Source organism: Aquarana catesbeiana, linkage group LG06, assembly GCF_042186555.1.
Source record: "Aquarana catesbeiana isolate 2022-GZ linkage group LG06, ASM4218655v1, whole genome shotgun sequence".
In the NCBI taxonomy this organism is placed as follows: domain Eukaryota; kingdom Metazoa; phylum Chordata; class Amphibia; order Anura; family Ranidae; genus Aquarana; species Aquarana catesbeiana.
Window position 1 is genome coordinate 23705983 of NC_133329.1, and position 17695 is coordinate 23723677.

General features: G+C 42.6%; 1 protein-coding gene across 2 annotated transcripts in view; it reads right to left on the reverse strand.

The window, feature by feature from the left end:
* Positions 1 to 17695, reverse strand: part of LOC141148229 (uncharacterized) — an 81332-nt gene that overhangs the window by 51604 nt on the left and 12033 nt on the right. For both annotated transcript variants that reach the window (XM_073635478.1, XM_073635477.1), the window contains exon 4: positions 10454 to 10603. In XM_073635478.1, coding sequence (XP_073491579.1) covers positions 10454 to 10603 — 150 coding nt within the window. The remainder of the gene's footprint in view (positions 1 to 10453; positions 10604 to 17695) is intronic.

Consider the following 17695-nt stretch of genomic DNA (forward strand, 5'->3'; position numbering starts at 1 on the left):
GAGGCTTCCAGATTCCGATAAGCCCCCCGCCCGCAGACCCCCACAACCACCAGGCAAGGTTTGTGGGGATGAGGCCCTTGTCCTCATCAACATGGGGACAAGGTGCTTTGGGGGGACCCCAAAGCACCCTCCCCATGTTGAGGGCATGTGGCCTGGTATGTTCAAGAGGGGGGGGGTGCTCACTTTCCCCCCCTTTTCCTGCATTGCATGCTGGGATAAGGGTCTGGCATGGATTTTGGGGGGACCCCCACAACTTTTTTTTTTTTAATTTTGGTGCAGGGTTTCCCTTAAAATCCATACCAGACCTGAAGAAGAATGTCTGGCCATCAGTTCGTGACCTCAAGCTCAAGTGCACTTGGGTTATGCAGCAGGACAATGATCTGAAACACAACAGCAAGTCCAAGGCCAAATGGTTCAAAGAAAGCAAAATTTAGGTTTTGGAGTTGACTAGTCAAAGCCGGACTTAAATCCAATTGAGATGCTGTATCATGACCTTACACAGGCCATTCATGCTGGAAAACCCTACAATGTGGCTGAATTAAAACAATTCTGCAAAGAAGTTATCGCAAACGCTTGATTGCAGTTGTTGCCACCAAGGGTGGCACAACCAGTTAATAGGTTTAGGGGCAATTACTTTTTCATATAAATGAGTTTTAGACTGCCAGGAAGTTTTGGACAGCTTTTTTGCCCTAATAAATGAAACCATCATTTAAAAACTGAATTTTTACTCGGGTTATCTTTGTGTAATAATACAATTTGTTTGATGATCTGAGTCACTTAAGTGTGACAAATATGAAAAAAAAAATCAGAATTATATATATATATATATATATATATATATATATATATATATATATATATATAATGTTTAGCACTAACCCCCCAAGGAGCTGCTGATTTAAATCGCGCTGTTACCATCACCTCTTTACCCGTAGTTTCACCAATACCAGAACTTAGAGTCCATGTTGAGCTTTGTATCTGACAATGTAGGCACCAGTCACTTTTGTACTTTTCCAATGCTTTAATAGGAGATAACTGGAAGAAGTAGCAGGAAAGAGGTAGAGGAAGAGTTGCAGGAAAGTTCAAATACCTTTTTTTCTTAAGATCTCTGAGGACTTAAACTCTCGTGGACAAAAGTATCTTCAATCCAAGGTTTTATCTTTGCCCACCCAGATAGGTCTCTCTCACCGGAGTGTAACACGAACAAAAGAAAAGTCTCTGCCACAGACTTGAGAAGAACGATGTAACTGTGCCTCTGCCACTGGACGTAGTAGTTTTAGATGAACAGCAACACAGTACCAGAACCTTTAAGCCGACCTGGCAGTACTTGTGTGGTAGGTTAGATATAAGATGTGTCCTCCAATTGAGTCACCAGGCCCCTCTCAAGACCAGCCTTCCGCATGGTCCCTTCCAAGATGGGTCCTCCCCTGGGTCTTCTTAATTGTTCGGCTTCTTCCCGCAGGACAGACAGCACAGGACCATCCCAGCAGTAGTAGGCCCCAGACAGGCTTCTGGGCCTACTCGCACGGCTGCATAGTCGCAGCCCTCCAGCCTGGAGGGCCACGAGGTAGAACTCCCCTTAACACATGGCGTCTGTCCCTTAAATACTCTCTCCCAGAAAGCACGGCAGCGGACCACCTCTGCCGAGTTGCCTCCGAGAAAGAAGAGCACTCAATATACTTCAGCTTGTTGCTTTTCCAACACTGACCTATGGTGACAACGACACCTACAGGCAACAGTGTGGAACTGCACACAACACAGCCGATGTTGGAACAGAGGCTAATTTGTCCATAGATTAAATTTGAACTATGTACAGAACAGATGACCTACTAAATTTACATATAAGCGGTAGATTAGAAATCTACCAACGCTACATACATACATACACATACAAACACTAGACTGTATATATATATATCAAATACACTGCCACTAACTAACCTGCCTGCCTAATCTAGCTCAAGCTATCTCCGTCCACACACTATGCATGGCTGCTATGTAAGCAGCCTTATATAGTGTGGGGCGTGGACTTAGTCCCCCTGAGCCAGGATTGGCCAAAGGCACCCTTATGGCTCTCTCAGCAGAGCGCGATGTGATTAACCAAAGCATGCAGGTCAGGAGCATGCTTTGGCCAATCATCGAACAGCAATGCATTGCGATCTCGCAGTGCATTATAGGGCATTCTGCGGCCCTCAAATTTCCTACGTATGCCCCATATGTTCGGTTTGTTTTAGAACAAACGAACACCCGATGTTCGAATTGAACTTACATTTGACTCAAACCGCGGGCTCATCCCTATTAGCCATCGAGTTCTCCTTCCCCAGCAGATGATCTTTGCCAGGATGGACTGATCTGACCAGATCTTTGTTACATGCCAGCATTTACTATTCTATAAAAAAATGTAGCGCATAAAGAATGTTACTATAAACAGGGGAATTGGCGCTGTCCGCCTATATGTGCATTAAATAATAATTCATACAAGTGCAAGAAAAAGGAAACATACGTGTAAAATAAAAATAGAAATAAATAATAAATAATAAATAAATAGGCAAAATAAGGCTATTAATATACGTGTGACAAATGTGTTGCGGGGGCTATTAAAGTGCAAACAACACTCCCAGCGGGTGTTATTATAATAAAGTGCAACGTGCTCCTATAAATATGTATATGTGCCAATGTCTCAATATATATCAAATACCTAAATAAGTATGGAGAAAAGGAGGTATGGCTAGACAGGTTACATTAGATACGGCACCTCATCCCAAAGTAATTTGGTAACATGTAGATAAGAGGATAGGGGATTATAGCGGTGCTAAAGCAAAAAATGTGAACCTGAGGTAGAAGTATAAAAATTACAAATAACACTTTATTTCACAAAATTCAATACATACAAGAAAACAGTAAGATCATTAACAGCAAAACACATATATATCGTATATCATAATTAGGGATGAGCCGAACACCCCCCTGGAAAAAAGTTCGCTAGAACACGCGAACACCGTTAAAGTCTATGGGACACGAACATTAATATTTTAAAGGCTTATATGCAAGTTATTGTCATAAAAAGTGTTTGGGGACCCGGGTCCTGCCCCAGGGGACATGGATCAATGCAAAAAAAAGTTTTAAAAACGGCCGTTTTTTCAGGAGCAGTGATTTTAATAATGCTTAAAGTCAAACAATAAAAGTGTAATATCCCTTTAAATTTCGTACCTGGGGGGTATCTATAGTATGCCTGTAAAGGGGCGCATGTTTCCTGTGTTTAGAACAGTCTGACAGCAAAATGACATTTTGAAGGAAAAAAAGCCATTTAAAACTACCCGCGGCTATTGCATTGCCGACAATACACATAGAAGTTCATTGATAAAAACGGCATGGGAATTCCCCACAGGGCAAACCCGAACCAATATTAAAAAAAAAAAAAATGACGTGGGAGACCCCCTAAATTCCATACCAGGCCCTTCAGGTCTGGTATGGATATTAAGGGGAACCCCGGCCAAAATTTTAAAAAAAAATGACGTGGGGTTCCCCCTAAATTCCATACCAGACCCATCAGGTCTGGTATGGATTTTAAGGGGAACCCCGCGCCAAAAAAAAAAACGGCGTGGGGTCCCCCCAAAAATCCATACCAGACCCTTATCCGAGCACGCAACCTGACAGGCCGTAGGAAAAGAGGGAGGGACGAGAGTGCGGCCCCTCCCTCCTGAACCGTACCAGGCCACATGCCCTCAACATTGGGAGGGTGCTTTGGGGTAGCCCCCCAAAACACCTTGTCCCCATGTTGATGAGGACAAGGGCCTCATCCCCACAACCCTGGCCGGTGGTTGTGGGGGTCTGCGGGCGGGGGGCTTATCGGAATCTGGAAGCCCCCTTTAACAAGGGGACCCCCAGATCCCGGCCCCCCCCCCCTGTGTGAAATGGTAAGGGGGTACTTACCCCTACCATTTCACTAAAAAACTGTCAAAAATTTTAAAAATGACAAGAGACAGTTTTTGACAATTCCTTTATTTAAATGCTTCTTCTTTCTTCTTTCTTCTTTCTTCCTTCATCTTCTTCTGGTTCTTCTGGCTCTTCTGGTTCTTCCTCCGGCGTTCTCGTCCAGCATCTCCTCCGCGGCGTCTTCTATCTTCTTCTCCTCGGGCCGCTCCGCACCCATGGCATGAGGGGAGGCTCCCGCTCTTCTCTTCATCTTCTTCTTCATCCTCTCCTCTTCTTTCTTCTTCTCTTCTTCATTTTCTTCTCTTTCTTCTCTTTCTTCTTTTTACAGGCATACTATAGACACCCCCCCAGGTACGAAATTTAAAGGGATATTACACTTTTATTGTTTGACTTTAAGCATTATTAAAATCACTGCTCCTGAAAAAACGGCCGTTTTTAATACTTCTTTTTGCATTGATCCATGTCCCCTTGGGCAGAACCCGGGTCCCCAAACACTTTTTATGACAATAACTTGCATATAAGCCTTTAAAATGAGCACTTTTGATTTCTCCCATAGACTTTTAAAGGGTGTTCCGCGGCATTCGAATTTGCCGCGAACACCCCAAATTGTTTGCTGTTCGGCGAACTTGCGAACAGCCAATGTTCGAGTCGAACATGAGTTCGACTCGAACTCGAAGCTCATCCCTAATCATAATATAACCCAAGTGCAGTAGGGTGGGCCAGGTGGAAGCGGCCTTAAAGGCAAGAGCTCAGTTTCCTACATGTTTCGCCAAAACATTGGCTTCCTCAGGGACTGAGAGCTTGTGCGATATATAAAAATCTATACATGGGAATACAAAAACATCATGTAAACCTACAAGACATAAGCACTAGACAATTATACACCTTGCTGAATATTGAAATGTAGAATTGTAAGTATAGAAATATAAATGTAAGGCTGGACAGACTCATACGGGGAGGTGACCCTAACATGACCCCATGGTTCCAAACATACCTGAACACCCGACACCCAGGGAAAGCCCGGCAGAAGACCCCCCGCCAAGGGAGGAACAGGCTGCACCATATTTATGCTTGCAGGGGGCACATAAAAGACCTGGCGATTGAATATATTGAAAATTAGGAGTAATAATAGTTGAATAGACGTAAGATACGTGTAAAACATTAGGTTCTGGAAATATAAAAAGGGTAATGCACTATGCATAGATTAGATAGGGCATAAAAGCCTCAAAGGAACTCACTCTTTAAAAACAAGTTGATTGGTGAAGAGGAAGCGCCTGAAGATGGATTAAAAACAAGCGTGGACAGCTGGTAAAGATGTTAGATGATGGTCTGGAAAAATACATGGGAAAAATGAGCCAGTTAGCCAAAAGGGATAGTTTGGCAACAATTATATCAAGGGATTGAAAAAAGTGACCAAAAACTGCTCACCTAATAGGTGATTAGCAAGGCATGTGACTGTCACCAATAAGTCTTCACATAGCTTGCATAGAAATAAGAGACCGGGCAATGGAAGAGAGTTAATATATCCTGGGAGAGGGTGAATAAAGGCTAACTTAGAAGTGGCAAAATGGGTTATTTCAGGATGGTTGAGAAGTGAGTAACCATAAATCATTACCTTGTCAGCTTGTGCAGAGCATGTACAGGCGTTTTCCTTGTCCACGTGAAAGAGTGGACAAGCCGGCTGCTTATATCCCCCCCACACCTTATCCGAAGCCGATCAGGTGTGCGGACGCTGAAGAGAGGCGTCCGCGCGTGCGCACTAGGTAGCACAACGGAGCCTACAAGGTCCGTCATGCACTGCGCGCGCCTGCTCTAACTGCACAGCCCCTGTGTGGCCAATAGGAGAGTGGGAACGCCGGGAGGATGAAGATCCAAAGGCGCTACCCAAACCAGACTGGCTGATGGAGTGAGAGAGGCGGGGCAGTGCGACCAAAGCGCAGACACCTAGGGCAGACATGAGTGTTCTGCCCTGGGCGTCCATACAAGCAATGACAGCGCAAGCTCCGCCCATCCCGGCAAGAGGCCAAAGCCAAGCCCCTCCAAGGAACGAAGGGGGACCAGGGATTGCAGGGACCAAGGGGATGGCACCCCCCAGTAGTGAGATAAGACGCGGGGAGAGGCGCAGGGTGAGGGGAGTAAACCCCAAAAGACCCAATGATCCCATGGGTCTCTGGGGGCGAAGGGGATATCCTTGTGCATCCCCCCGCGTGGTCCAGCCACAGAGAGCATAGAGTGCATAGGGAATCACAGGATCCCAGTATGAAAAAAAAAAAAAAATTAAATAAATAAATGTGGAGAAAACCTCTATCTCACTACTGGGGGGTGCCATCCCCTTGGTCCCTGCAATCCCTGTTCCCCCTTCGTTCCTTGGAGGGGCTTGGCTTTGGCCTCTTGTCGGGATGGGCGGAGCTTGCGCTGTCATTGCTTTTATGGACGCCCAGGGCAGAACACTCATGTCTGCCCTAGGTGTCTGCGCTTTGCTCGCACTGCCCGGCCTCTCTCACTCCATCAGCCAGTCTGGTTTGGGTAGCGCCGTTGGATCTTCGTCCTCCCGGCGTTCCCACTCTCCTATTGGCCACACAGGGGCCGTGCAGTTAGAGCAGGCGCGCGCGGTGCATGACGGACCTTGTAGGCTCCGTTGTGCTACCTAGTGCGCACGCGCAGACGCCTCTCTTCAGCGTCCGCACACCTGATCGGCTTCAGATCAGGTGTGGGGGGGATATAAGCAGCTGGCTTGTCCACTCTTTCACCCGGACAAGGAAAACGCCTGTACATGTTCTGCACAGGCTGACAAGGTAATGATTTATGGTTACTCACTTCTCAACCATCCTGAAATAACCCATTTTGCCACTTCTAACTTAGCCTTTATCCACCCTCTCCCAGGACATATTAACTCTCTTCCATTGCCTGGTCTCTTATTTCTATGCAAGCTATGTGAAGACTTATTGGTGACAGTCACATGCCTTGCTAATCACCTATTAGGTGAGCAGTTTTTGGTCACTTTTTTCAATCCCTTGATATAATTGTTGCCAAACTATCCCTTTTGGCTAACTGGCTCATTTTTCCCATGTATTTTTCCAGACCATCATCTAACATCTTTACCAGCTGTCCATGCTTGTTTTTAATCCATCTTCAGGCGCTTCCTCTTCACCAATCAACTTGTTTTTCTTTTTTTGAGTTCCTTTGAGGCTTTTATGCCCTATCTAATCTATGCATAGTGCATTACACTTTTTATATTTCCAGAACCTAATGTTTTACACGTATCTTACGTCTATTCAACTATTATTACTCCTAATTTTCAATATATTCAATCGCCAGGTCTTTTATGTGCCCCCTGCAAGCATAAATACGGTGCAGCCTGTTCCTCCCTTGGCGGGGGGTCTTCTGCCGGGCTTTCCCTGGGTGTCGGGTGTTCAGGTATGTTTGGGACCATGGGGTCATGTTAGGGTCACCTCCCCGTATGAGTCTGTCCAGCCTTACATTTATATTTCTATACTTACAATTCTACATTTCAATATTCAGCAAGGTGTATAATTGTCTAGTGCTTATGTCTTCCTCTTCCTCCTGGGCCTCGTGTGACGGACCCTTCTGAGCAGCGGGAGCGAGGTCGCAGCCTACCACACGGTGTACAACGTTCCAGCCAGGCCGAGAAGCGCCTAGCACTGCTTGCTGTTCACCGGACATCTATCCAGCACCACCTTGACAACCTGCTCTTCTTGCTTCGCATCAGACGATCGTCCAGGGGGATCTGCTGAAAGGACGCCTCTCCAGGAGTCGCTGTTTGGAAGGCATTGAATCAGCCTCATCATTGAGAAGGATAAATACCCCTGGACGGAGGATCGCTTCCTGGACTCGCCATCGCAGGATTTTCTACACATGCCTCTTACCCCTGCAGGGGTTAGGCAGTCCGGTGAGTGCAAGCACGAGTGGGGGTGCAGTGAAGGATGGGGGCAACACCAGTCAAAGCTGATACCACGTTTTCTTCACTAAAAGGATACACTTTAGGACCTTGATTTTGGACACTTACTGCTGTTTACAGATTTTGTGTTTTTTACACACTTTTTTTACCTTTCACGAATTGTTTTGTTGGACTGATTTATGCACACATGCTGGGGATTTTTTATTGCTATAACTGTTCCTTATTGCCAAAACTGTTTTATTGCCATAATTGTTTATTTTAGAGTTCTTGTTTTTTACGTTTGGGCACATTCCTATACTTATTTAGGTATTTGATATATATTGAGACATTGGCACATATACATATTTATAGGAGCACGTTGCACTTTATTATAATAACACCCGCTGGGAGTGTTGTTTGCACTTTAATAGCCCCCGCAACACATTTGTCACACGTATATTAATAGCCTTATTTTGCCTATTTATTTATTTATTATTTATTATTTATTTTTATTTTTATTTTACACGTATGTTTCCTTTTTCTTGCACTTGTATGAATTATTATTTAATGCACATATAGCCGGACAGCGCCAATTCCCCTGTTTATAGTAATTTTTTGTATATTGGATTTCACCTAGGTGATTTTCATTTTTAGGGGGGCAGCAGTCCTTCCTTGTCCCTATCCTCCTAAGCGCGGAATTACCGTCACCTATTACGCATAAAGAATGTTAGTGTGATGTGCTCCCAAAAACCACAAACCTATCGGCCAGGTGTGGTAAATGGAACAAACAATGCTAGAAGTCCATGTGCCAAAAAAGTAAATAAAGGCCAGAGTCTCTAAGTGTGCACATAAAGAAAGTCACTGGCAATAAAGATGTTCTGAAAGTGAAAAGGAGACTTGGAAGATCACTGCATGGACACTTCCTCAACTCACAACGGCATCAAAACAGAAAATGGTAGGCGTAAACTCTTACCGGATCCAGTGGACTCCCCTGTCGTAGACATGGAGTCATGAAGGCATGGTGCCACCCAGGGCATGTGGAACGATATCCAGACCGTCAAAATTCACAGGTAGGTAGTTCACCGGTACTGGCAGGGTCATCGGATGGATGTTCACGGTAGATCCAGACTGGATAGTGTCGGCTGGGATGTGCTGCGTGTGGTGGAGGTTAGGCATTCACTTCTGAGTTTAATCAGTGGTGGTACAGAGAGAGAACATGCCTGCATGCCATCAGCCATCAAATGCCAAAACCACCATAAATAGCATCTCTAGATAATTAATGGCATAAAATAGATAAGATAGTCCCATTTCCAGGGCCTGCGACAGAGAAGGTGCGACACACATATTGTCTTCAAAGGTGCTCAAGGTGATCATTTATCAGTGCTCCACCACCATACAAAAGATGGACACTTACCAGACACAAAGACCCTTGTTACAAGGTTTAGCCATGCATATTGAGCTCAAACCCCCCCCCATGTAACTTTCTTCAAGGAACACACATGTGAGATAGATCATCAGAAGAATTTCCAAGATAACCAGCCAGCCAAATGTCAGGCACTATACATCAGCCAGGCATATACTGAGAGAGGAATATAATCGCTCATTACACAGTTTCCAATAAAAGTATGCTTTATTAAAATAGTAATGCACTTACAAATATACAAATATCTTCAGTCATTCAGTAAAACAATTGCCCTGAACCTGACCTGGCATGCTGACATCTCTTTCTTTTTTTGTGGACATTTATGGGACTACCCAAGTTCCTTTAGTTGAGAGGAGTAGCAGTCTAAGCGTTCCCATTGGCCACAGTTGTGCTTTTTAGGACATTATTAATCGTTGTTTTTGGGCACTAAATAAGAACTTAATCAAGGTTGTGCCATCCTTGTATATAAGATGTTTACCCTGTTTGCCCACATGATCAAATTTAGGTCAGACTCACAGCAAATGCAGTTATGCGGAACTATGACAATTTATTTTTTTTTATTGAAAGCCTACGGCGTGCAAAACACACCCAAAAACTTCACCCGGTGCATAAAAAATGTGCACACACATAAAGAGTGCTCACAAAAAAGTGCCACGGGTACACAGACGTGCCAATTCCCTGATCCCCCGGGGCGTTAGGCTCCAGGCGGGGACAAAGGTACTTACAATTGTCTATAGGGGAACTATGACAATTCCAATAGTTAAACGCGAGACCTGGAGTGGCAGGAAAGACAAGTCACACTTCAGTCGAGAGCTTAAGACCTCGGTAGACTCCTGACACTGATTGAACATGTGATGTAGAAATGAGGTGGGGGGGGTCTAGCTAGGTTAAACCAACTAGCACTAAACAGGAATAGAGGACAGATGGAGAAACCAAATCATATAGTAAACAAATTGTAGTGGCCCCCAAAACTGCTGTTAGATGTCTGCATACAACTGAACAATAATAAACCAAAGTAGTTCCATACAACACAGAAAAATAGATGTAAGGAGATGGATAAATCTGGGATACAGATATTTCTTTGGGAAATCAAACCTTGCATATACTGATGGAAAGATACAATCCATACCCAATCTTTCAGGAAGTAATGATTATGTTTAAATTATGTGTTATCAAAGACTTGGATTTGCATTTACCTGTATTGTTTAGAAGGATAGAAGTGTATTGTTTAGTAACACAGGGAAATCTTGCCGATATATCATTCAGGACTGGTTCAAAGTAATATAGATATGTGGAATCAAAATAGGTCCTACATTCTTCTATCAGTATGGTAAGGGAAGTCCCTTCTGTAAAATAAAATGGTTATATGAAAACAATTGCTCATGAACATTTACTGTAGTATGCAATCAGAATCACTGGTAAAATAATTTACACTTCATCTTGGTAAGTTCAGGTGTTGCACTTCCATACAGAATTTCTGTAAGACCAACATTTTGTTGGCGAGTTTAAGGTTGACCATAGATTGACAGGTATCTTCTAAAAGCACAGTAGCTTATTGGTTAGCACTCCTGCCTTGCAGAACTAAGTTCATCAGCTCAAATCCCAACTTTGGAGCTACTTGTAAAAACTAACCAGCACTTAACAGGAGGAGAGGACTCCAAAGACATGCTGGTAGGATAACTGTCCCTAGAATGTGTATGCATGTGAGGTATGGGTTTTAGATTGTAAGCTCTTGCCCTGCAGCACTAAGGTCATCAGCTCAATTCCCAATGATGGTGCTACCTGCATGGACTGACTAGCACTAAACAAAAAGGGAGAGGACCCCAAAGACATTCTCATGAGAATGTCTTTGGGGTCCTCTCCTTCTGTTTAGTGCTAGTCAGTCCATGCAGGCAGCACCATCGTGAGAATGAGAATGTCTTTGGGATCCTCTCCTTTTGTTTAGTGCTAGTTAGTCCATGCAGGTAGCACCATTGTTGGGATTTGAGCTGATGACCCTAGTGCTGCAGGGCAATAGCTTACAATCTAAAACCCATACCTCACATGCATACACATTCTAGGGACAGTTATTCTACCAACATGAGACATTCTCATAGATGAATTGGCCCTAGAATGTGTATGCATGTGAGGTAGGGATATTAGATTGTAAGCTCCTTGGGGGATGGGACTGGTGTGAATGTACGATATATGGAAAGCACTACATAAGATGATGGTGCCATGTAAATACCTGCAATAAATAAATAAATAAATAAATATAATATGCAGGAGCATTTTGGTTTTTAGTATAAACACTGCTTGTTACCATTAAAAAAAAAAAAACATAGGGGGCGTGGTCTAGCACGCAAGCCGGATGGATGTGTGAGCCCGGAGCTCCGGCGAGATAAGGGACAATAGCAGGCCAAAACGACCATCCGAAGCAAACTAGCACCAAATCTGGCAGAGGGCAAGGCTGGGTAACCCTACGACTATGCCTGGGAAGTGGAGAAAGGACGGAAAGGTCCAACGCCTCACGGACTTTTATCCCCCAAACGGCAGAACAGAGGAGCAAGATGGCACCGAGGCCTACTCCACAGCAACGGCTCCTGCACAACAAAGATCATCCCAAGGTATTCGATCTCACAATAACAGCTCCCCAAAAGATAAAATGCAGAATCCATCCACCCCATCCACTTGTAGCCCAGCCAAAACGAAACCTAGGCTGGATGCTGGCGGATTCCGTTACACAGGGAGCCCAGTCTCAGATTTTGGGGAGGACACCAGAGAACTCCCAGAATCGATCGAATCCTTCCCCACACAAAACCAGCCTGTGATAGACACAGTATTGAAAGAGATGTTACTATCTCTGAGAAGCACATTGCAGTCTGACATGGCAGGTTATATGCACCGCATGAATAAAGACATACAAGATGTGGGAAACAGGGTGAGCCACATAGAGACCAAAATGGGGGAATATGCTTCCACTATCAATGACCTAGTTGACGCCCAGGAGGACACTGAGGCAGACAATGAATGGATCAAGGCAAAGCTGGCAGACATGGAGGACAGATCTAGAAGGAACAATTTAAAAATCAGGGGAATCCCTGAATCAGTGCAACAACAAGATCTGAGCCTGTATGCTGCCACTTTGTTCAAAGCGCTCATACCAAGCCTTATGGACTTAGATATAACCATCGATAGAATTCACCGTCTGCCTAAGCCACCCCATCTGCCAGATCTGATACCTAGAGATGTGATACTCAGGCTGCATTTCTTTCACGTAAAGGAACAACTGATGTCCACAATGAGAAAACAAGAGCAGATTCCACCACAATACCATAATCTGCAATTTTTCGCAGATTTGTCACAGTTTACCCTGCAAAAACGCAAAAATCTGAACACGGTGACAAAGGTTCTACGCAACCACAAAATTGTGTACAGATGGGGGTATCCCACAAAGATAAATATCACTAAGGGTAACCGCACCTATACAGTGACATCTCTGGAGAAAGGCATCAATCTCCTGAAAGAATGGGGTATCCTTTCTGACCCCCCAGAAGAAAACGCGGACACTAGCACTCCGCGCCATTTATCACAAGAATGGAAAAAAGTTACGGCAAAAAATGCCACCTCTCACTCTTGAATAATTAAGGATGTTCTTCAATCACTCCTTTTAGTCCCTGACTAATGAAGCTCGCAAGATTGAACTTTCCCCCCAGTTACATTCAACAGCAAAATGCTGTTCCAGGGTACCCTATACCCCCTATATATGTTGCACCTATTGTGCTATGCCAAAGTTGAAAGTTAACGACTTTTTGTTTTTTTTTCTACTTATATTTTCTACCTTTTCTATACTCCTGCCGTTACCTCTGGGATATGAACAGCAACGCTTCACCCTAGACTACACCTTTTCCACACAAGGAAAAAATAACAGAAACTACTCCAGCAAGATTCAGCTCGACTTGGACCTCCAAGAACAGTCAACCTCGTTTGCACCAAATGACAACCTATCCTTTGACCCGTACAAGTAAGTCTACACTATCACATGAAGTTATAACCGCACCAAACATAGATGAACTAAGCACTAGAATTAAGATGAAGGTCTTAATTATAAAGCTTATCTCATTTAAACTCCATGCCTATTAACATAATCTCCATAAACGCTAAGGGGCTCAATCACCCCATGAAACGCAAATCATTGTGGCAAGAAGCATTAACACACCAGGGAGACATAATTTGCGCTCAAGAAACTCATTTTTGTAACCAAGCACCACCGAAATGTACCCACAAAAGCTTCCCATATGTTTTTACTGCCAACGCAGATTCTAAAACTAAAGGAGTATTAATAGCCATAAAAGACTCTATAGCTTTCACTCTCCACCAGGAAATCCGTGATCCACTGGGCAGATACCTAATTTTGGTATGCGAACTGAACTCTTCAAAATATACACTAGTAACAGCTTACTCTCCTAATAAGCATCAAATACACTTCTTTAATAAGCTAATGAGAAAAATCAGGAAGTGTCAAAGAGGACCGTTGATACTATGCGGAGATTTTAATGCTACTCCGGACCCATCATTAGACTCTACATCTAAATCCACACGCTATTCTCCTACATTATCAACCTCCCTCAACAAATATAATCTCTATGATGCGTGGCGCTGCTTCCACGCCAACGAAAGAGACTTTACTTTTTTTCTGCAACGCATAAAGTATATACAAGAATTGACCTATTCATGGTAGACCAACCTATACCATTGGGAACTAAAGCTGTATCCATCAACACAATAACGTGGTCGGACCACGCGTCTATAGTACTAACACTATCAGACTCGGCTTCTCCTAGACCCAGCCCAATCTGGAGAATCAACACCTACTTGCTACAGCAACAAGACTTCAAACAACAAATTAACAACCACTTAACCAATTTTTTTGATGACAATAAGGACTCAGTACAAAGCCCTTTTACATTATGGAATGCCCATAAGGCATTTATACGTGGCATTTTCATTCAACTGAGTGCAAGGGCGAAGAGGCAGAGGCAGCAACGACTGACTGAATTGTTAAAACACATTTCTGATTTAGAAATCAAAAATAAACAAAAATATTCCCAAAAAATTACTCAAAAATTGACACAAATAAGATCTGAACTAAGAATTTATCTACTAGAAAATTTTGAGAAAGCCACAAAAAGACTTAAAATGAATTATTATGTGAATGGAAACAAGGCAGGAAAACTTTTATCACAGAATATCCAAGGCCATAGATATAAATCAAGAATACCATTTATTATACATCCATCCACCAATCAAAAAGAATACCACCTACAAAAAATTGCAGACGCTTTTAGCCACTACTACAGGTCCCTTTATAATTTAAAGGATGACCCTTCAACCATCCAACCTACCCCTGACGCAATTAATGACTTTTTAAGTAAATTATCCATACCTAAATTATCTCCACACCAAATCCAAGCTCTCAATCAACCATTCACCGATGCAGAAATTCATAAAGCTATTGATACACTCCCTACGAATAAATCCCCAGGACCAGACGGTTTTTGTGGAGAATACTACAGAGAATTTAAGACTCTACTGACCCCCTTCTTGACACACATATTTAGTTCAGCAGCTGCCTCTGCCTCTTTCCCACCAGAAATGCTAGAAGCTTTAGTTGTGGCTCTGCCAAAGCAAGGAAAAGAACCCACCTCTCCCTCAAATTTTAGACCCATATCCTTACTAAACATCGATCTTAAACTGTATGCCAAAATTATAGCATTACGCCTTGTTGACATTATGCCCAACCTTATCCATCCTGATCAAGCAGGATTTACAAAATACAGACAAACCTCAGACGCGACGAGACGCATGATTAATATCATCCATATGGCGGGGGTATCTCGGAGGCCTTCTCTGCTCCTAACATTGGATGCGGAGAAGGCCTTTGACCGTATTCACTGGCTATATCTAACCAAAGTATTAGAATCATTTGGTTTTGTAGGACCTATTCTATCTGCCATCTTAGCCCTATACGCTAGCCCATCTGCCAAGGTCTATATTTCTGGAACTATATCAAAACCCTTTAGCATATCCAATGGTACAAGGCAAGGGTGCCCATTGTCCCCTCTAATTTTTAATTTACTAATAGAACCCTTGGCCATATATATAAGAAATCACCCAAAAATAAAAGGATTCACTGTTGGTAAGGATACTCATTCTATAAGTCTATTCGCAGATGACATTATTATGATTTTGACTGAGGTGGGCTCTTCTCTTAAAGCGGCACATGAAGCACTACGTTTATTTAACACAATCTCTTATTATAAAGTTAATGAAAATAAATCATATATTTTAGGTTTAGGGATAGACAGTACTACTAGCAACAAACTTAAATCACAATTTCCATATAAATGGACTACAGAAGGAATAAAATACCTTGGCATAACACTCACAGATGATACCAAAAAAATGGCGGAAACAAATTATACCCAATTCTTACTTAGTTTAAATCAAAAATTACAAACAATAAATAAAGTAGAATTCACATGGTCGGGCCGCCTCGCGGCCTTTAAAATGATGATACTCCCTCAATTCATTTATATATTCAGAGCCATACCAATACCAATTCCAGACAGCTTCTTTGTCAGAGCATAATCTATGATTAATGGATTCCTCTGGCAGGGAAAAAAGTCTAAATGCGCATTCCATAAACTTATCAAATCCAGAGGAGCAGGGGGAGTGGGGCATGTCCTGCTGAAGGACTACTATCTTGCGGCAATTTTGGCCCAACTTAAATATTGGTTTCCGGGGAATCATACCCCAAGATGGCAAGAATTAGAATCTTTCCAATCCCCTAACCATAGCTTATACGACCTCCTATTGACCTGCACTATGATGCCACAATCCTCCACCAAACTTTCGCCCACAATGAAGGCATCTATAAACACATGGAAAGCATTCCTAAACACTCCCGTCACTGACTATCCTCTAAAAACCATTGCCCTCCCCATCACCAGTTTACAACTGTTGATACCCAATGTCAACATTAAACATTGGGAATCCAAAGGCCTAAAAACAGTCGAAGATCTCTATATAGGACCCACAATAAAGACCTTCCGAGCACTTCAAATAGAGCATAACTTAGACTCTAAAGAATACTACACGTATTTACAGGTATCACATTTATTATCATCGGTTAACAATACTCACATAAACATTATTTGGAAGGCATACTTATACTTCTCAAATCCCACGACCTCTATCAAAGGTATCTCCCTATTTTATAACCTTTTAAACCAGAAATCAATATTTAACAAGACGCCCTCTATGAGAACCTGGGAAATTGATTTTAATGTATCCTATACCTTAGAACAATGGAAACAAGCAATATCATCCATATACAAGGCCTCCAGGAGTGTTAACATGTGGGAATTATACCAAAAACTACTCTTGAGATGGTACTTAACTCCTACACGATTAGCAGGGTTCAACCCACAAATATCGCCACTATGTTGGAGGAATTGTAGTCAAAGAGGTTCTATCATTCATATTTTCTGGTCATGCCCACGATAAAAAACCTATTGGACCAATATATTCCATTTCATAAAACAAATCACTAAAACCCAAATATATAATACGCCCAATATGGCTATCCTGTCCTTGGGAATAGATATGGTACCCCACTCCATGAGACAAATAGTTACCCAGATTCTTACTAGCGCTCGCCTCGAAATAACGAGACGATGGTTAAAAACTGAAATACCAACTCTTAATGATGTGATCAAAACCACCAATCTCCATATATCATACAAACTTATGTTTGCCGCTTCTCAAGGCACCTACACAACTAAAAGTCAGATTTGGAAACCATGGACAGATTGGCACCGTACATTCTGTACCAAGTGAAGACATGTCTACCTCACAGATTTACACTAGATATCCCTTTACCCTTTTACTCGGTTCATTTATTTTACAATTTTTACGGCAGTTCCTTTAAGTATAACCATCTACTTACTATATCTTTATATAAATACTGTTCTACATGAAGACAAATTGTAACACCACCCTGAAACCCAATCTTAGTTTATAAGTAGTAGAGACAGAATTAAACTATTAGGTGTGCGTCTGTTGACCGAGGCACAGAAAGTTCCCATAGGGGTGCCAGGAAGACAGGATGCACACTTGGAAATATAACGATATTACATATGTCTTGTTACCTTCTATAAGTATATATATTCACAAAGATGATGTTCTCGAATTAACGTTTTCATAATAGAGCAATAATAACAAAGTACTATATATAAGAATTCTATGTACATGGCTATTTTCTGAATAATATTTCTTCCTTTCTGTACTATCTGTTATTGAAAACTCAATAAAAATCTATTGAAACTAAAAAAAAAAAAAAAAGCTCTAATCAGTGACTTTGCCTAGGCTGAGGTGATTTCACTAGGTGCAGGCAG